Source organism: Delphinus delphis, chromosome 11 (assembly GCF_949987515.2).
Source record: "Delphinus delphis chromosome 11, mDelDel1.2, whole genome shotgun sequence".
NCBI classification, from domain to species: Eukaryota; Metazoa; Chordata; class Mammalia; order Artiodactyla; family Delphinidae; genus Delphinus; species Delphinus delphis.
In genome coordinates, this window is record NC_082693.1 from 60,984,738 (window position 1) to 61,006,493 (window position 21,756).

General features: G+C 35.5%; 1 protein-coding gene across 2 annotated transcripts in view; it reads left to right on the forward strand.

The window, feature by feature from the left end:
• ZDHHC17 (zinc finger DHHC-type palmitoyltransferase 17) overlaps nucleotides 1-21,756 on the forward strand; it is a 136,006-nt gene that overhangs the window by 63,802 nt on the left and 50,448 nt on the right. For both annotated transcript variants that reach the window (XM_060025290.1, XM_060025291.1), the window contains exons 8-10: nucleotides 344-469; nucleotides 19,982-20,124; nucleotides 21,504-21,604. In XM_060025290.1, coding sequence (XP_059881273.1) covers nucleotides 344-469; nucleotides 19,982-20,124; nucleotides 21,504-21,604 — 370 coding nt within the window. The remainder of the gene's footprint in view (nucleotides 1-343; nucleotides 470-19,981; nucleotides 20,125-21,503; nucleotides 21,605-21,756) is intronic.

Consider the following 21,756-nt stretch of genomic DNA (forward strand, 5'->3'; position numbering starts at 1 on the left):
AGAATATGAAATAACTGGATAAACTTAATGGTAGCCTCTGATCCAGCAGGTGCTAAAATACCTACTTTTTGATTACTCTCTAAGTTAAAATGCAAGCAAATATAGAATCTATAGAATAAGAGGTATAAATACATTTTCTGATTGTACCTTGAATGGGAAGGTATAAGTAATATATGATTTAGAGTCTTTTAGTAATTGACTTTGCCAAATGTAAAAACAATGTTAATGAACTAATACTGCAGTCAATTTATTTTTGTGGAAGTGCTTTAAAAGTTCGTAACGAAAATATTCTGCTTTTCCTTTCATTTTTTTTAACGTGAATTTCTTCTGCTTATATTATCAGGGTGAATCAGCACTTGATTTGGCAAAGCAGAGAAAAAATGTGTGGATGATCAACCATTTGCAAGAGGCAAGGCAAGCAAAGGGATATGACAATCCATCTTTCCTTAGAAAGTTGAAAGCTGATAAGGTAAATTCATGACTGCAGATTTTCAATATATAGTAAGATTCATAAGCATATTTTCTTAGCATGAGTATTTACATTTACAGCCTTTAATCTTGGCATTGGCCAGTGTAATTTTTAAAACATTATTTCACCCAAGTAAATAAATGTAGATACCAAAGTTTAAGAAAGATGGTATATGTGAAATTGTTTAGATTTCCATAGGCTACTAACATAAGCTTTAATGCATTAATTCAGCTGGCCTTTGTTAAGTAATAGATAATAAAAGTTTTTCCTGTTCAAGTGTATTTTTTAGTGTAGTAATAAATTGTGAAAAATCTTAGTCCTAATATATATATATCTTTTTAAAAACTACTCACAACTCTAGCTATAGTTAATTTAAGCTTTTCATTCTTTTATAATATGTCATAACTTCTATTAGAGAGGGAGAAACATATTATTCACTTCTTTTTAGAAAGTTCATTTTAGATCTTCCATAAAACCTTCAGTTTTTAACTGTATGACTATTGGCTCAGTTGCCTAATTGTATGATTTCAAAACTAAGAACATTTTCCTGAAAGGCGGGTCTGTATTTCTTAAAAATTTATTTCCTTAAAAGGAAAAATTAGCTGACAGTTTTTTTGTATACCAAAATAATTGACAGGGTATTTGCTAACTTGTCAGTAATCACAACTTGAATGGCATTAAGCCTTAGATATCATATATGTCCTATTTAGGCTGCTCTAGTGGTAATACTGTTTGTATAAAGTTAACGTTGATCTATCTGTTACTGGAACAAAATAAGTTTTGGGTAAAGGGAAATAGAATTGAAAGCATGTCTCATTTATTTGTAGGAGTTCAGACTTCCTTAATGAGCTGAAAAGTTCACTGGTCCATTACTTAGACTTCAGAAGAATTTATAGTTTATAAACATGTCTATTTTCAGTCCCATATTTGAGACTAAGGAGCAGTTTTTGCATGTCATGTCAACTTTTCATTTCACTATTAGATATATTAAAAATAGTTATTTATTTACTTTGATGTTGCTCTGTCCTCTAGAATTTAGAGCAGTTTTGCTCAACAGAGTAAAAAGTGGCTAATTTCTCATAATAACTAGGCTACTAGTAAAAATGTCTTTTATTACTCTGGAAAATCCCATTGTCTTTATATGTTCATTTTGCTTAGTGTAAATATGCTAAAGGGTATTTTTTTAATGTATTGTCAGATGAAAATGACTTTGTAAATTCAAGATGTTTATTAATATATAAAGTTATTTATTATAGCAATAATGAACTATATATCAGGCTTATGTGTTTGGATATGGTTTCTTTTAAAAAGATTGCCTCATTAAAAGTTTAGCACAATTTTATTAACATTTGTGTATATTATTGTGATCAGAAATTGCGTATTCCTGGTTTTTTGGGTTTTGTTTTTTTGCATTAGTAGCTTTAAATATATTATGCATTCTAAAAAGGTCACTAGATAAAAATATATGATGGATTGGGGCTTTGTGTAATTAAGTATTTGTGTAGACTGTTCTCTTTCCATCTCACATTAGAAAAATTTAAATTATGAACATGACTTGGTTTGCTAGTGTGTGAAGTATGTTCTGTATTTAAAACTAAACAAGAAAACACCCAGGGCTCAATAGCTTTTTACTAAAAATAAGTCATCCCAAAAGGAAAAAAAAGATATTTTTGGACAGTGATAGTAGACAGATATGAAAGGAGTCTTGATTTTAGAAAACTATTTAAAAGCTGTTTGATTTTTAAGATTAGAAGATTTTAGGCAGATTTATGGTTAAATAAGTGTTACTTGCTTATTAATGAGTTAGAAGGAAATCTCTAAATCAGTGTTTCTCAGAATTTAGAAACCCACGATCCCTTTTGTTAACAGTAGAAATCTCACATGTATTACTTTTTAATGTTGTTTATTGATTATGTGAGAATAAATCTGGGAAGATGGAGTAGATATATTTTTTTCCCTATTCCTTCCTGCCAAGTGCAACTAAAAAACCTGGACATTATGTACAAAACAAATATAGGAAGACTGAAGATGGAGACAAGGTGGCAGAGCAGGTAGGGAGCTAAGGATCCAAAGAATGACATGGTGGTGAGTTCCCTGCATTTTCTTTTTTTGCCTCATATTTCCCAGAAGAGGAACTGACAAAGCCAACAACCCAGAATCGTGAATGGGACAGACAAAAAAATGCTCCCCAAAAACCTGCTTTTTAGCCACAGGACCACAAGAGAGGCAGCTTATTTAGCACGATAGAAACTTTTAGAAAATAACTTTCTACTACAGCCAAACACAACAGAAAAAACATGGCTCCACCCTGACTCACAACAGCAAAGGCCTAGACTTCGCCCTTACCAGGCTATAATGATGTGCCCCAACTTCTCTCCTGGGGTGGTGTCAGGGAAGGTGGAGTGGAGACTTGGGACTTTCATCCCCACTGGCTGTTAATGAGGTCCCATCCCCTGCTGTTATCAGTGGAGACCACATAGGAAACAGTAATGAGGCACTTGTAACCCTCCCAGTCAAGGAGATACCAGTAGAGGTATAGTGGAGAGCTGAAAGTCCCACCTTTGCCTGTCCATAATGAGGAAACCCCTCCTCAGGTGTCAGTGAAGGCCCCCTTGGAATCCTGGACTTTCACCTCACCTGCCAGTAATGAGAAGGTGTCTCACTTCCCTCCCCCTGCCTACATAAGAGGAATCCACATAAAAGAAAAGGTTTAAATAAGATCCAGTGTCTCATAATACCCAAAATGTCTAGGTTTCAAACAAAAATCACATATCAAACCAAGAATCGAGAAGATCTAACTGAATGAAAAGAGGATCAGTAAATGCCAGTGTGATGACAGAGATGTTGGAATTATCTGACAAAAGAATTTAACAATCATCATAAAAAGCCTTTAGTGAATACTTACGAACATGCTTGAAACAACTGAAAAATAGAGTCTCAGCAAAGAAATAGAACTATAGAAATAGAATAAAGAAGAACCAAATGGAAATTTTAAAACGGAAAATTATAATAGCCAAAATAAAAAAGAGTCAGTGGATGAGCTCAACAGCAGAAGAGAGGAGACAGAGGAAAGAATCAATGACCTTGAAGATAGACGATAAAAATTACCTGTTTTCAACAACAAAAGGAAATAAACTGAGAAAAACAAGCAAAACAGAACAGAACTTTAGGGACCTGTGGTTATAACAGAATATCTAACACTGATATGATTGGAGTACCAGAAGCAGAAAAGTGGGTGGAGCTGAAAAAGTACTCAAACATATGATGGCCCAAAACCCCCCAAATTTGGCAAAAGACAGACCTGCAGATTAAAAGTGGAGCAAAGCCTAAACAGAATAAACTCAAATCCAAACCAAACACTCATAGTCAAACTTCTGGAAACTAAAGACTACAAAATAAAAATCTTGAAGTCCCCTTACCAGTAGGGGTAAAACTATTCAAGAACACTGGATTTCTCATCAGAAACCGTAGAGGCAGAAGGAGCTGCCACATTTTTCACGTGCTGGATGGAAAGAACTTTCAATCCAGAATCCTTTATCCAGTGAAAATATCTTTCAGCAATGAAGGAGAAGTCAACACATTTTCAGATAAAGGAAAAGTAAGAGAATTTGTGGCCAGCAGACCTGCCCTAAAAAAATGGCTAAGAGAAGTTCTTTAGACAGAAGGAAAATGATAAAAGAAAGAACCTTGGAACATAAGATCATGGTAAGCAAAATTATGGGTAAATACAGTAGACTTTCCTTCTTATCCTACGTCTTCCAAATTATGTTTGACAGTTGAAGCAAAATTATAATACTGTTTGATGTGGATCTAAATGTATATAGAAAACATATTTGAGACAATTTATAATGTGAACAGGGGAGGGTAGAGGGACATTAATGGAGGTAAGGTTTCCACATCTCACTTGAATTGGTAAAATGATGACACCAGTATACTGTGATAAGTTATATTTATATAATACTTAGAGTACCCACTAAAAGAGCTATTCAGAGAGATATACTCAAAAACACCATAGATAAAATAAAATTCTAAAAAGCTTTTCAGTAACCCACAAGAAGTCAGGAAAAATAAACCAGAAACAAAGACACAGAACAAACAAAAAAACAAAAAATAAAATTATAGATTTCAACCCTAACGTATCAATAATTAAAGTAACTGTAAATGGTCTAAATATACCAATTAAAAGACAGATATTGGCAGTGTGGATTACAAAGTGTGACTCAACTATATACTGTCTGTAAGAAACTCACTTCACATACAGGAATATTGGCAAGTTACTTATATGGGCAAGTAGCAGAATGGAAATGACATATACCAAAAGCAGGCGAAGACAGTACAAAAAGGAAAACTACAGGCGTACCTCATTTTATTGCATTTCACAGATATTTTGTTTTTGTTTGTTTGTTTGTTTTTGCAAAGTGAAGGTTTGTGGCAATCTGCATCTAGTAACTCTTGTTGGTGCCATCTTTCCAACAGCATTTGCTTACTTCGTATCTCCATGTCACATTTTGGTAATTCTCCCAATATTTCAAACCCTCCACCAGCAAAAAGATTATGACTTGATGAAGGCTCAGATGATGGTTAGCATTTTTTAGCAATAAAGTATTTTTTACTTAAAGTGTGTACAGTGATTTTTTAGACATAATGCTATTGCATGCTTAATAGACTACAGTATAGTGTAAACATAACTTTTTAAAATTGAAATGTAGTTGATGTTCAATATTATGTCAGTTTCAGATGTACTACACAGTGATTTCACATTTGTATACGTTATGAAATGATCCACATTGAGTCTAGTAACCGTTTGTCCCTATACAAATTTATTACAATATTATTGACCATATTCCTTATGCTATATATTACATCCCATGGCTTATTTATTTTATAACTGGAGGTTTGTACCTCTTAATCCCCTTCATCTCTTTCACCCCCAACCCCCTCCCCTCTGGCAACCACCTGTTCTTTGTATCTCTGAGTCTGTTTTTGGTTTGTTTGTTTGTTTTTTTATTCCCCATATAAGTGAGACCATATGGTATTTGTCTTTCTCTGACTTATTTCATCTAGCATAATACCTCTCAATCCATTCATGTTGTCACAAATGGCAAGATTTCATTCTTTTTTATGGCTGAGTAATATTCTGTTGTGTATATAGATCACATTTTCTGTATCTATTCATCTCTATCAATGGACATTTAAGTTGCTACCATATCATGGTTATTGTAAATGATACTGCAGTGAACATTGAGGTGTATATATATTTTCTAATTAGTCTTTTTGTTTCTTTGGGTAAATACCCAGAAGTGAAATTGCCGGGTCATGTGTCAGTTCTATTTTTAATTTTTTGAAGACCCTCCATACTGTTTTCCAGAGTGCCTGTACCAATTTACAGTTCTACCAATAGCGCACAAGGATTCCCTTTTCTTCACATCCTTGCCAACATTTGTTATTTCTTGTCTTTTTTGATGATAGCCATTCTCACAGGTCTGAGGTGGTATCCTGTTTTGGTTTTGATTTGCATTTCCCTGATTAGTGATGTTGAGCATCTTTTTTTCATGTGTCTGTTGGCTATTTGTATATCTTCTTTGAAAAAATGTCTATTCCAGGTCCTCTGCCCACTTTATAATTGAGTTGTTTGTTTTTTTGATGTTGAGTTATATGAGTTCTTTGTATATTTTGGATATTAACCCCTTATCAGGTGCATCATATGCAGATATCTTCTCCCATTCAGTGAGCTGCCCTTTTGGTTTGTTGTTGTTGTTAGTTTCCTTTACTGTGGAAAAACTTTTTAGTTTCATGCAATCCCATTTGTTTACTTTTGGTTTTGTTTCCCTTGATTGAGGAGGCAGAGCCAAAAAAATATTGCTGAGACTGATGTCAAAGAGCATGCTCCTGTTTTCTTCTAGGAGTTTTATGTTTCAGGTTTTACATTTAAGTCTTTAATCCATTTTGAGTTTATTTTTGTGTGTGATGTGAGAAACCAGTCCAGTGTGATTCTTTTACATGTAGCTGTCCAGTTTTCCCAACACTATTTAATGAAAAGGGTTTTTCCCCCTCATTTTATATTCTTGCTTCCTTTGTTGTAGATTAATTGATCATATAAGCATGGGTTTATTTTTGGGCTCTCCATTCTGTTCCATTGATCTGTGTGTCTGTTTTTGTGCCAGTGTCATACTGTTTTGATTACTGTTAACTTTGCAGTATAGTTTGAAATCACAGATTGTGATACTTCAGTTTGTTCTTTCTCAAGATTGCTTTGGCTATTCAGGGTCTTTCGTGTTTCCATACAAATTGTAGAATTACTTGTTTTAGTTCTGTGAAAAATGCCATTGGTATTTTGATAGGGACCACACTGAATCTGTAGATTGCCTTGGGTAGTGTGGTCATTTTAACAATATTAATTCTTCCAGTCTTTGAGAATGGTATGTTTTACCATTTGTTGTGTCGTCTTCAGTTTCTTTCATCAATGTCTTATAGTTTTCAGAGTACAAATCTTTTACCTCTTCGGTTAGATTTATTCCTAGGTATTGTATTTTTTTTGATGCACTTGTAAATGGGATTGTTTACTTAATTTCTCTTTTTAATGGTTTGTTATTACAACAGAGTTTAGTTTATTAATTTTGTATCCTGCAACTTTACTGAATTCACTTATTAGTTCTAGTAGTATTTTGGTGGTGTCTTCTGGGTTTTCTGTATCTAGTGTCATGTCATCTGCAAACAGTGACAGTTTTACTTCTTCCTTTCCAATTTGGATTCCCTTTATTTCTTTTTCTTATCTCATTGCTGTGGCTAGGACTTCTAATACTGTGTTGAATAAAAGTAGAAGAGTGTGCATCCTTGTGTTGTTCCTGATCTTAAAGGAAATGCTTTCAGCTTTTCACCACTGAGTATGATGTTAGCTGTGGGTTTGTCATATATGGCCTTTTTTATGTTTTGGTATGTTTCCTTTTACCCACTTTGTTGAGAGTTTTTATCATAAATGGATGTTGAATTTTGTCAAAAGCTTTTTATGTATCTACTGAGATAATCATATGGTTTTTATTCTTCAGTTTGTTAATGTAGTATAGCATGCTGATTGATTGGCTGTTTGGGTGGCCCCAGATGGTGGGGGGGGCAGTGCTCAGGGATGGTGCCACCCAGCTGGAGGGTGGGCCAGTTTCTGGGTACTAATAGGCTAGAGGGAGGATTCTAAAAGGGTGCTTGCCCACCCTAGTGTTATTAGGGTAGAAGAAGTTTCCCAGAATGGCTGCTACCAGCTTTTGTATCAGCAGGGGTCTCTCATTTGCCTCCTGCCTCTCCAGAGGACTCTCCAAGATCAGCAAGTGGATCTGTTCCAGGCTTCTAACTGCTGCCTCTTTGTGCTGAGACTTGGAGCATCTCACATTTTTCCAGGGTCCTTTAAGAGCAGAGTCTCTGTTTCCTGTAGCCCTCCAGCTCTCCTGAACATGGGTGCTGCTGGTTTCCAAAGCCAGGAATTCTGGGAGCTTTACTTCCTGGTGCAGGACCCGTTGACTGAGGAGTCCCACACGGGGCTCAGACCCCTTCTCCCTCATAGAGGAAAGGCCTCCACGATTGTGATATTCCTTCCATTTGTGGGTCACTGATCCTGGGGGTGTGAGCCCTGATTATACCATGTCTCCACCCCTCCTACCCATCTCATTGTGGTTCCGTCTTTATTTCTTTAGTTATGGAAAATCCTTTCTGCTAGTCTAAAGGTCATTTTCCTAGAGAGTTGCTCTGTAAATAGTTGTAAAGTACTTGTATGCTGAAACATTTTAAATGCCAATGAAGGAAATCAAGGATGACCTAAATAAGTGGAGAGACATACTGTGTTCATGAACTGGAAGACAACTTAGTAAATAAATATGTCAGTTGTCCCCAAATTAATATACAGGTTTAATGTAATTAAATAATTCCAGCAAAATTTTTTATTAGTATATACAAGATTATTCCAAAATTTATATGGAAAGACAGTAGACTTAGAATAGCTAAAACTATTTTGAAAAAGAGGAATCACTCTTTGCAGTTTTAAGACCTACTATATAGCTTCAGTAATCAAGACTGTGTAGTATTGCTGGAGGAATAAAGTGATCAGTGGAACAAAATAGAGAGCCCAGAAGTAGAACCACAGAGGTATGCCCACTGGCATTTGACAGATGTGTAAAAGCAATTCAATGGAGGAAAGACAGCCTTTTCACCAATTGATATTGGAGCATTTGGACATGCAAAGGCAAAAAAATAAACCTCTGCTCAAACCTCACACTGTATTAAAAAATTAACTCAAAACTGTTCAAGACTTAAATGTAAAATGTAAAACTGTAAAAATCTAGGGCTAGGCAAAGAGATTTGACACAAAAAGTATGATCCATAAAGGTAAAAATTGATCATTTGGATTTGGATCAAAATTTTAAACTTACATTCTATGAATGACCCTGTGATTAGAATGAAAAGGCATACTACAGACTGGGAGAAAGTATTTACAAGCCACATTTCCAACAAAGGACTAGTTTCCAAAATGTATTAAGAACTTTCAAAACTCAGCAGTGCAAAATCAATACAATTAGTAAATAGGCTAAACAAGAGATATTTTCACCAAAAAATATATAAAAATGGCAGATAAGCAGGTGAAAAGATCTTCAACATCATTTTAGTCATTAGGGAAATGCAAATTGAAACCACAGTGACTTACTATTTTATACCTGTCAGAATAACTAAATAAAAAGTTGCAACAACACCAACTGCTGATGAGGATGCCGAGAAACTCATCTGTTGCTGAAGAATATGTAAAAAAGTACAGCAACCTGGAGAACAGTTTGGAATTTTCTTTTAAAAAGCTTAACATGTGGGCTTCCCTGGTGGCGCAGTGGTTGAGAGTCTGCCTGCCGATGCAGGGGACATGGGTTTGTGCCCCGGTCTGGGAGGATCCCACATGCTGCGGAGCGGCTGGGCCCGTGAGCCATGGCTGCTAAGCCTGCGCATCCGGAGCCTGTGCTCCGCAGCGAGAGAGGTCAGAACAGTGAGAGGCCCGCATAATGCAAAAAAAAAAAAAAAAGCTTAACATGCAATACCATACAACCCAGAAACTGTACTCTTAAGCATTTATCCCAGAGAAATGGAACCTTATATTCACACAAAAATTTGTATGTGAATGTTTATAGCAGCTTTGTTCATAATAACCCAAAATAGAAACAACCCCAACGTCCTTCAGTGGGTGAATGATTAAACAAACTGACACATTCATGCCGTGGAGTATTCCTCAGCAATAAAAAGGAATGAACTAATGGTACGTACAATAACCCAATGAATATTTGGAGAATTCTATTATGAGTGAAAAGCCAATCCTATTAGGTTACATACTATATAATTCCATTTATATAAAATTCTTGAAATGACAAAATTATGGAAATGTAGAACACATTAGTAGTTGGCAGAGGTTAATATGGCAGTGAGGAGTAGGATATGAGGGAAATTGCTATAAAAGGATGGAAATATTCCTTGTAGTGATGGAAATATTCTGTATCTTATTTGTGTCAGTGTCAATATCCTGGTTGTGATATTATACTACGCTTTTGCAAGATATTAGCCTTTTGGGAACTTTGGGTAATGAGTACTTGGGATCTGTCCACATTTTTTATTAAAACTGCATGACCCACAGCTAACATCATACTCAATGGTGAAAAGCTGAAAGCATACCTTCTAAGGTTGGGAACAAGACAAGGATGCCCACTCTTGCCACTTTAATTCAACGTGGTTTTGGAATTCCTAGCCACAGCAATCAGAGAAGAAGAAGAAATAAAATGAACCCAAATTGGAAAAGAAGAAGTAAAGTTGTCACTGTTTTCAGATGACATTATGCTATACATAGAAAACCCTAAAGACATTACCAGAGAACTACTAGCACTCATCAGTGAATTCAATAAGATTACTGGATACAAAATTAATATACAGAAATCTATTTCATTTCTATGCACTATCAACGAAATATCAAAAAGAGAAATTAAAGGAACAATCGCATTTACCATCACATCAAAAAAGAATAAAATACCTAGGAGTAAACCTACCTAAGGAGGCAAAACACCTGTACTCTAAAAACTATAAGATGCTAATGAAAGAAATTGAAGACGTCACAAACAGATGGAAAGGTATACCATGTTCTTGGATTGGAAGAATCAATATTGTTAAAATGACCATACTATCCAAGGCAGTCTACAGTTTCAACACAATCTCTATCAAATTACCAATGGCATTTTTCACAGAACTAGAACAAAAGATTTTTAAATTTGTATGGAGCCACAAAAGACCCAGAATAGCCAAAACAATCTTCAGAAAGAAAAACGGAGCTGGAGGAATCATGCTCCCTGACTTCAGACTATACTGCAAAGCTACAGTAATCGGAGATTCCAACCAAGCCGGGAACGTCAACAAGGGAAAAGAGAGAGCTTCTGAGACAAAGTTCGGGGTTAACCCATTGCTGTGGTGAGAGGCTTCAGTAAATCACAGCTGAAATACACTGGACAAACGTTGGTGATTCCCAGGAGTTAAGAAAACAGATGCAAAAGCAGAGAAAATTTTGTGATTTCTTCGTCTTTTCAGCACTGCAGTTATGTGTTCTAAGCATCTTCTGAAAGCCTCTTTGTAAATACTTTTAAAAGGCCAGAAAAATGTTAGTGTTGCTGCCTTAGATGTTCCAGTCTGCCTTCTGCCTTTCTCCGATGACTACACCATTACAATTGAAAGAAGAAAATTCCAGTCAAGAAGCCTTAGAGGGCAGACAGCAGAAGCAAGAAGAACTACAATCCTGCAGCCTGTGGAACAAAAACCACATTCACAGAAAGAGAGACAAGATGAAAAGGCAGAGGGCTATGTACCAGATGAAGGAACAAGATAAAACCCCAGAAAAAAACTAAATAAATTGGAGATAGGCAACCTTCCAGAAAAAGAATTCAGAATAATGATAGTGAAGATGATCCAGGACCTCGGAAAAAGAATGGAGGCAAAGATCGAGAAGATGCAAGAAATGTTTAACAAAGATCTAGAAGAATTAAAGAACAAACAAACAGAGATGAACAATACAATAACTGAAATGAAAACTACACTAGAAGGAATCAATAGCAGAATAACTGAGGCAGAAGAACGGATAAGTGAACTGGAAGACAGAATGGTGGAATTCACTGCTGCAGAAGAGAATAAAGAACAAAGAATGAAAAGAAATGAAGACAGCCTAAGAGACCTCTGGGACAACATTAAACATAACAAATTCGCATTATGGGGGGGTCCCAGAAGGAGAAGAGAGAGAAAGGACCGGAGAAAATATTTGAAAAGATTATAGTCAAAAACTTTCCTAACATAAGAAAGGAAATAGCCACCCAAGTCCAGGAGGCACAGAGAGTCCCATACAGGATAAACCCAAGGAGAAACACGCTGAGACACATAGTAACCAAATTTGCAAAAATTAAAGACAAAGAAAAATTATTGAAAGCAGCAAGGGAAAAATGGCAAATAACATACAAGGGAACGCCCATAAGATTAACAGCTGATTTCTCAGCAGAAACTCTCCAAGCCAGAAGGGAGTGGCATGACATATTTAAAGTGATGAAAGGGAAGAACCTACAAGCAAGATTACTCTACCCGGCAAGGATCTCATTCAGATTCGATGGAGAAATCAAAAGCTTTACAGACAAGCAAAAGCTAAGAGAATTCAGCACCACCAAACCAACTCTACAACAAATGTTAAAGGAACTTCTCTAAGTGGGAAACACAAGAGAAGAAAAGGACCTACAAAAACAAACACAAAACAATTAAGAAAATGGTCATAGGAACATAAATATCGATAATTACCTTAAACGTGAATGGATTAAATGCTCCAACCAAAAGACACAGGGTCACTGAATGGATATAAAAACAAGACGCATATATACGCTGTCTACAAGAGACCCACTTCAGACCTAGGGACACATACAGACTGAAAGTGAAGGGATGGAAAAAGCTACTCCATGCAAATGGAAATCAAAAGAAAGCTGGAGTACCAGTACTCATATCAGGTAAAATAAACTTTAAAATAAAGAATGTTACAAGAGGGAAAGAAGGACACTACATAATGATCAAGGGATCAATCCAAGAAGAAGATATAACAATTATATGCACCCAACATAGGAGCACCTCAATACATAAGGTAACTGCTAACAGCTCTAAAAGAGGGAATCAACAGTAACACAACACTAGTGGGGGACTTTAACACCTCACACCAATGGACATATCATCCAAACAGAAAATTAATAAGGAAATAGAAGCTTTAAATGACACAATAGACCAGATAGATTTAATTGATAGTTATAGGACATTCCATCCCAAAACAGCAGATTACACTTTCTTCTCAAGTGCACACGGAACATTCTCCAGAATAGATCACATCTTGGGTCACAAATCAAGCCTCAGTAAATTTAAGAAAATTGAAATCATATCAAGCATCTTTTCTGACCACAACACTATGAGATTAGAAGTCAATTAGAGGGGAAAAAAAACGTAAAAAACACAAACACATGGAGGCTAAACAATACATTACTAAATAACCAAGAGATCGCTGAAGAAATCAAAGAGGAAATCAAAAAATACCTAGAGACAAATGACAATGAAAACACGATGATCCAAAGCCCTTGGGATGCAGCAAAAGCAGTTCTAAGAGGGAAGTTTATAGCAATACAAGCCTAGCTCAAGAAACAAGAAACATCTCAAATAAACAATCTAACGTTACACCTAAAGGAACTAGAGAAAGAAGAACAAACAAAACCCAAAGTTAGTAGAGGGAAAGAATTCATAAAGATCAGAGCAGAAATAAATGGAATAGAAACAAAACAATAGCAAAGATCCATAAAACTAAAAGCTGGTTCTTTGAGAAGTTAAGCAAAATTGATAAACCATTAGCCACACTCATCAAGAAAAAGAGGGAGAGGACTCAAATCAATAAAATTAGAAAGGAAAAAGGAGAACTTACAACAGACACCACAGAAATACAAAGCATCCTAAGAGACTACTACAAGCAGCTCTATGCCAACAAAATGGACAGCTTGGAAGAAATGGACAAATTCTTAGAAAGGTATAACCTTCCAAGACTGAACCAGGAAGAAAAAGCAAATATGAACAGACCAAACACAAGTAATGAAATTGAAACTGTGATTAAAAATCTTCCAACAAACAAAAGCCCGGACCAGATGGCTTCACAGGTGAATTCTGTGAAACATTTAGAGAAGAGCTAACATCCATCCTTCCCAAACTCTTCCAAAAATTTGCAGAGTAAGAAACACTCCCAAACTCATTCTGTGAGGCCATCATCACCCTGATACCAAGACCAGACAAAGATACTACAAAAAAAGAAAATTACAGACCAATATCACTGATGAATATAGATGCAAAAATCCTCAACAAAATACTAACAAACAGAATCCAGCAACACATTAAAAGGATCATACACCATGATCAAGTGGGGTTTATCCCAGGATTGCAAGGAATCTTCAGTATATGCAAATCAATCAATGTGACACACCATATTAACAAACTGAAGAATAAAAACCATATGATTATCTCACTAGATGCAGAAAAAGCTTTTGACAAAATTCAACACCGATTTATGATAAAAACTCTCCAGAAAGTGGGCATACAGGGAGCCAACCTCAACATAATAAAGGCCATATACAACAAACCCACATCAAATACCTGTCTCAATGGTGAAAAACTGTAAGCATTTCCTTTGAGATCAGGAACAAGACAAGGATGTCCGCTCTCACGGCTATTATTCAACATAGTTATGGAAGTCCTAGCCACAGCAATCAGAGAAGAAAAAGAAATAAAAGGAATCCAAATTGGAAAAGAAGTAAAACTGTCACTGTTTGCAGATGACATGATACTATACATAGAGAATCCTAAAGATGCCACCAGAAAACTACTAGAGGTAATTAATGAATCAGGTAAAGTTGCAGGATACAAAATTAATGCACAGAAATCTCTTGCATTCCTATACACTAATGTTGAGAAATTAAGGAAACGCTCCCATTTACCACTGCAACAAAAAGAATAAAATACCTAGGAATAAATCTACCTAGGGAGACAGAAGACCTGTATGCAGAAAACTATAAGACAGTTATGAAAGAAATTAAAGATGATACAAACAGATGGAGAGATATACCGTGTTCTTGGATTGGAAGAATCAACATTGTGAAAATGACTCTACTACCCAAAGCAATCTACAGATTCAATGCAATCCCTATCAGATTACCAATGGCACTTTTACAGAACTAGAAGAAAAAATCTTAAAATTTGTATGGAGACACAAAAGACCCCGAATAACCAAAGCAGTCGTGAGGGAAAAAAACGGAGCTGGAGGAATTAGACTCCCTGACTTCAGACTATACTACAAAGCTGCAGTAATCAAGACAATATGGTACTGGCACAAAAACAGAGATATAGGTCAATGGAATAGGTTAGAAAGCCCAGAGATAAACCCATGCAACTATGGTCAACTAATCTATGACAAAGGAGGCAAGGATATACAGTGGAGAAAAGACAGTCTCTTCAAGAAGTGGTACTTGGAAAACTGGACAGCTACATGTAAAAGAAAGAAATTAGAACACTCTCTAACACCATACACAAAAATAAACTCAAAATGTATTAGAGACCTAAATGTAAGACTGGACACTATAAAACTCTTAGAGGAAAACATAGGAAGAACACTCTTTGACATAAATCACAGCAAGATCTTTGTTGATCCACCTCTTAGAGTAATGGAAATAAAAAGAAAAATAAACAAATGGGCCCTAATGAAACTTAAAAGCTTTGGCAAAGCAACAGAGACTACAAGCAAGACGAAAAGACATCCCTCAGAATGGGAGAAAATATTTGCAAACGGACAAAGCATTAATCTCCAAAATATATAAACAGCTCATGCAGCTCAATATTAAAAAAACAACCCAATCAGAAAAGGGCAGAAGACCTAAGTAGACATTTCTCCAAAGAAGACATACAGATGGCCAAGAAGCACATGAATAGCTGCTCAACATCACTAATTATTAGAGAAATGCAAATCAAAACTACAATGAGGTATCACCTCACCCCAGTTAGAATGGCCATCATCAGAAAATCTACAAACAACAAATGCTGGAGAGGGTGTGGAGAAAAGGGAACCCTCTTGGGAATGTAAATTGATAAACCACTATAGAGAACAGTATGGAGGTTCCTTCAAAAACTAAAAATAGAATTACCATATGACCCAGCAATCCCACTACTGAGTGTATACCCAGAGAAAACCATAATTCAAAAAGACACGTGCACCCCATTGTTCATTGCAGCAGTATTTACAGCAGCCAGTTTGTGGAAGCAACCTAAATGCCCAACAAGAGACGAATGGATAAAGAAGATGTGGTAAATATATACAATTGAATATTACTCAGCCATAAAAAAGAACGAATTGGGTCATTTGTAGAGACATGGATGAATCTAGGGACTGTCATACAGAGTGAAGTAAGTCAGAAAGAGAAAAACAGATATTGTATATTAACACATATATGTGGAACCTAGAGAAATGGTACGATGAACTGGTTTGCAGGGTAGAAATTGAGACACACATGTAGGGAACAAATGTATGGACACCAAGGGGGAAAGTGGCAGAGGCGGGTGGTGCTGGTGCTGTGATGAATTGGGAGATTGGGATTGACATATATACACTAATATGTAAATATGGATAACTAATAAGAACCTGCTGTATAAAAAAGAAAAACAGCTACAGTAATCAAAACAGTATGGTATTGGCACAAAAGCAGATTGTATAGATCAATGGAACAAGATAGAAAGCTCAGAAATAAACCCATGCACTTATGGTCAATTAATCTACGACAAAGGAGGCAAGAATATACAATGGAGAAAGGACAGTCTCTTCAGTAAGTGGTGCTGGGAAAACTGGATACCTACAGGTAAAAAGAACAAACATTCTCTAACACCATATCAAAAAATAAACTCAAAATGGATTAAAGACCTAAATGTAAAACTGGATACTATAGTACTCCTAGAGGAGAACATAAGCCGAACACTCTTTGACATAAATCATAGCAATATTTTTTTGGCTCTGTCTCCTAGAGTAGTGGCAATACAAAAATAAACAATTAAGACCTAATTAAGCTTAAAAGCTTTTGCAAAGGAAACCATAAACAAAAAAAGACAACCTGCAGAATTGGAGAAAATATTTGCAAGTGATGCTACCGACAAGCGATTAATTTCCAAAATATACAAACAACTCACACAGCTTAATATCAAAAAAACAAACAACCCAATGAAAATATGGACAGAAGACCTAAATAGACATTTCTCCAAATAAGACATACACATGGCCATCAGGCACGTGAAAAGATGCTCAACATAGCTAATTATTAGAGAAATGCAAATCAAAACTACAATGCGGTATCACCTCACACCAGAATGGCCATCAATAAAAAGTCTACAAACAATAAATGCTGGAGAGGGTATGGAGAAAAAGGAACCCTCCTACACTGTTGGTGAGAATGTAAATTGGTGCAGCTACTGTGGAGAACAGTATGGAGGTTCCTTACAAAACTGAAAATAGAATTACCATGTGATCCAAGAATCCCACTCCTGGGCATATATCGGGATAAAACTCTAATCTGAAAAGATACGTGCACCCCAATTTTCATAGCAGCACTGTTTACAATAGCCAAGACATGGAAGCAACCTAAAGAAGATGTGGTATATATATACAATGGAATATTACTCAGCCATAAACAAGAATGAAATAATGCCATTTGCTGCAACATGGATGGACCTAGAAATCATATTAAGTGAAGTAAGTCAGAGACAAATATCATATGATATCACTTATATGTGGAATCTTAAAAAATGATATAAATGAACTTATTTGCAAAACAGAAATAGACTCACAGACATAGAAAACAAACTTATTGTTACCAGAAGGGATAACAGGGGGTAGGGGGAGATAAATTAGGAGTTTGGGATTAACATATACACACTACTAAGTATAAAACAGATAAACAGCAAGGACCTACTATATAGCACAGGGAACTGTATTCAATGTCTTGTAATAGCCTATAATTGAAAAGAATCTGTAAAAGGATATGTATATATATTCTTTTATATGTATGACTGAGTCACTTTGCTGTACACCTGAAGCTAACACAACATTGTAAATTAACTACATCAGTTTAAAAAATGGATTTAAAAAACTGCACGTGGGGCCTCCCTGGTGGCGCAGTGGTTGAGAGTCCGCCTGCCAATGCAGGGGACACGGGTTCGTGCCCCGGCCTGGGAAGATCCCACATGCCGTGGAGGGGCTAGGCCTGTGAGCCATGGCCGCTGAGCCTGCGTGTCCGGAGCCTGTGCTCCGCAACGGGAGAGGCCACAACAGTGAGAGGCCCACGTACCGCAAAAAAAAAAACCAACAAAAAAAAAAACTGCATGTGAATCTACAATTATTTCAAAATAAAAAGTTTAATTAAAAAATAGATTACTGAATTGTAGAATCTGGGTGGTGGATATACAGATATTCACTATAAAATGCTTTCAAATTTACTATATATTAGAAACGTTCTGTAATGAAATATACAAGAAAATAGATTTTTCATGTCTACAAATGCAGCGCATCACCATTACATCTTTACAGTATTATAATGCGTATATTAAATGACAGCTTGAAATAAATCCAGAAATCACACACATCAGTATTTAACCAGGTGAAATGAGCCTATATTCACACAAAAAATTATATGTGAGAGCTTATGATGTCTTTATTTACAGTCAGAAACTGGAAACAAGCTTAATGCCTCAGCTGGGGAATGGATAACCAGACTGTGACACATCCTGTAATGGAATATACTCAGCATTAAAAAGGAACTTACTACTAATACACGTAACAATATGGATGAATGTCAAATGCATTTGCTAAGTGAAAGAAGCCAGATTTAAAAGACTGCATTCAGTATGACTCCTTTTATGTGACATTCCTGCAAAGGAAAAAGTAAAAAGACAGATATCAGACTAGTGGTTGCCAGGGCTTGGGCCTGGTGGCAGAAGGTATTTCAGGGCTTGATGGGACTGTTCTGTGTCTTGATATTCATGCTTGTTACACAACTGTGTATATTCATCAAAACTCAGAGAACTGTACACAAAAAAGGGTGAATTTCACTGTATGTAAATTGTCTTAATTTTTAATAATGAAAAAGTGTGGCCATTAATAATGAAAAATATGGCCATCACTAAGGGAGAACAAGTGTCTTGACTAAAAACAAACCAAGTTAAAGATAATTTTAGAAAATACTTTTTCAAATGACACATGTCCACCTTCTCTCCCACCAATACCCACCCTTAGTCATACACTCTCTCCTCCCAGTTGTAAACTTTCTCTAATGTCTTGATATGGAATTCACACATAATAGAGATGAAGAAACAAACTGGAAGGGTGTTATTTCACTACAGCATAAAATTAAACTCTGAAGTCAATATGTTTAATTATAAGTCTAAGTTAAAATTACACAATTAGTTCAGAAAATGAATTACAGTGGCTGAATTGGGGAAGACATGGTCATTTATATGAAAAAGTATTTATTTCAGTAGAAGCCAATGGCATGAAAGGTGTGCTAAAAGTAAAAGAGGCATAATATAATATATTCTTGGCCTTCAGAAAGGTAAATATTCAATGATGAGAGTAATATTTACACTCTGAACTTTGTTGGATCACAGCTGGAATATCTTATATAGTTTTGTCACTTAAGGTAACTCGAGAGACTTAACAGCTTCTTGTAAGTTTGTGAAGGACTGTTATGTAGGAGTGGCAGTAGACTTTGTGTTGTTGTGAAGATACCAGGGAAGCAGGCAGGTTTTATACTTATGAGTATTTCTAACAGACCAGTACAAAAGTGAAGTGGTACTATGTCTGAAATATTAAGCACTCTGCTTTGATATGTGTTCAGAGGCACATCGTCTCCATTCTGTGGTCTCTGGGACCCTGTAGATTGATTTTATTCTTTATCTTACTTTAAGGTTTTAATATACTGTTTATATGTATTATTAATATCTTCTCCAGGCTAAGCATACTCAGGTTTCCTTATCTGATATAGCTGTTGGACCTTCAGTCATTCTGGTTGCCCTTGTCTCCTTAGTTATCAATGCTTTTGTTAAAATGGGGTGGTATTTTCATGAACTGTTTTCTAGCCTGTCCACGTGTTGGCAGGTGGTACTGCTGTCTTCTATATCTGACTATCTAGACCCAGTCCTATAACTTCTATTCTCATTTTCTACAGTTTTAACCAAGAACTTTTAAATTGTTTATTTAATACCTCTTTCTAGAAAACAGAGACTAGCACCTTAAATAGTATCTGTACATAGTAGATATATTTGAATGAATAATTTCACCCCTGTTCTATGTTTTCACACAGGTAACAGTGATTCACATTGAGGTTACTTGAAACATGCAAAAGTTTCTCTCTTTTTTTTTCTGTACAGGAATTTCGGCAGAAAGTAATGCTGGGAACTCCTTTCCTAGTTATTTGGCTGGTTGGGTTTATAGCAGACCTAAATATTGATTCTTGGCTCATTAAAGGGCTAATGTATGGTGGCGTTTGGGCTACAGTACAGTTTCTTTCAAAGTAAGTGTGTTGTTTTTAGCTATATTTTTAACTGGACATGTAAGAATATAGTTTGGACCTGGCTATATAAAATTAATGTTTTGTATATTTAGAACACTGCCTTTATATAACTTGTTTGATCTTAATTTAATGTTAAAGAATTTTTGGCAGATTTATATCTGAAATCTTTAACATTTTTAACATTGTTGTTAAAAATGACTCTAAAGGTACTTCCAGTGACAAGGTCTAACATATAATTTTTAAGGCTAAAATGCAGCTTTAAGACATTTCAATAGAAGTAGACTCAAGTTTGTTGAACTCTAAATGTAATATACATTGCTTATTTCTGGGTAACTATAATGCTTGAGCTTACCTTTCCATAGGAATTATATTTTCTTTGATCATAGGCAGTGTGCAAGAAAGATTTGATTTTAGCACAAGGTAGAGTCTAAGCATATGAAGTAACGCTCAGTTTTGTTTTGTTTTAAAATTTTCTCTTTCTCCTTTTTTATTTAAACATTGTGATCATGCCCTTTTCTTCTTATCCCTAGATCCTATTCCCCTAAAGTGGCCCATCCAGCAAACTAGGCAGGCATTTATGATCCAGAACTTCCCACCTAATTTCTATTCCTTTAGTACCTTGTTTTCACCAGAATTTGAAAAGAGAGTTCTGAAAATAATTCAGAGAGAGATGAGAATGGCTGGTAATGCACTAATGTGGTAACTCTCAGGAAGAGGCTTAATTCTAGGTAATTAATCTCATTTTAGTGTTTCTAGGCACTCCAAGGGGTAGTGTAGGTAGGAATTCACCAATACTCCCTACTTAGTGTACATGGATGGTTGATCCTGCTTATGTTTAATAAAATTTATCAGTATTTATTTTTCCTGAATTCTGTAAACAATGACCTTTAATTCCTCCAAGTTAGCCAGTTCATTCTCTTTGAGAAGATGTGCTGAAAGCTTAGTGGGAATGTGTAGGTAAGGAGAAGTAATGATGAAACATAGAGAAAAACTTGGGGATTGCTTTGTGCTCATTTGTTCAAATTATGTCTTTGGTGGGTAATATGCTGGGTGATAGAGTTACTATATATACTAAAGTGAGTTATTGATTTAAGAGAATAGGAATACAGTGAAATTCTAAAGTTGAAAAGTACATAGAATATAATTTTAATTCTGATGAATTAAAAGTAGCTTAAGACTCTTGCTGAGTCATTCAGCTGTGCACTCATTTCTTATTGAATATTATGAAAACAGTATGGATACTTAAGCATCCTGGATTTCTGGGTTTTGTTAAGAGTATACTATACAGAATATATGTGATTTTCATTTAAATAAATAAATATTCTTTTTTACAATGAAATATGGAGTTCAAATTCGATAAAACTTCTTGTGTTTTACAGATCCTTTTTTGATCATTCGATGCATAGTGCATTGCCCCTTGGAATATATTTGGCAACCAAATTCTGGATGTATGTGACGTGGTTCTTCTGGTTTTGGAATGATATCCTTTGGTTATAAAGGTCTTAGTTTAATAATAATTTAACATAAGAGCTGAACTACTCACGACGTGCTACAGTAAAACAGTATTCCTAGAAAAATAAGTATGAACTAATGTATTGTTTTTAAATGTTTCATATTTAATAAATTGCTTTT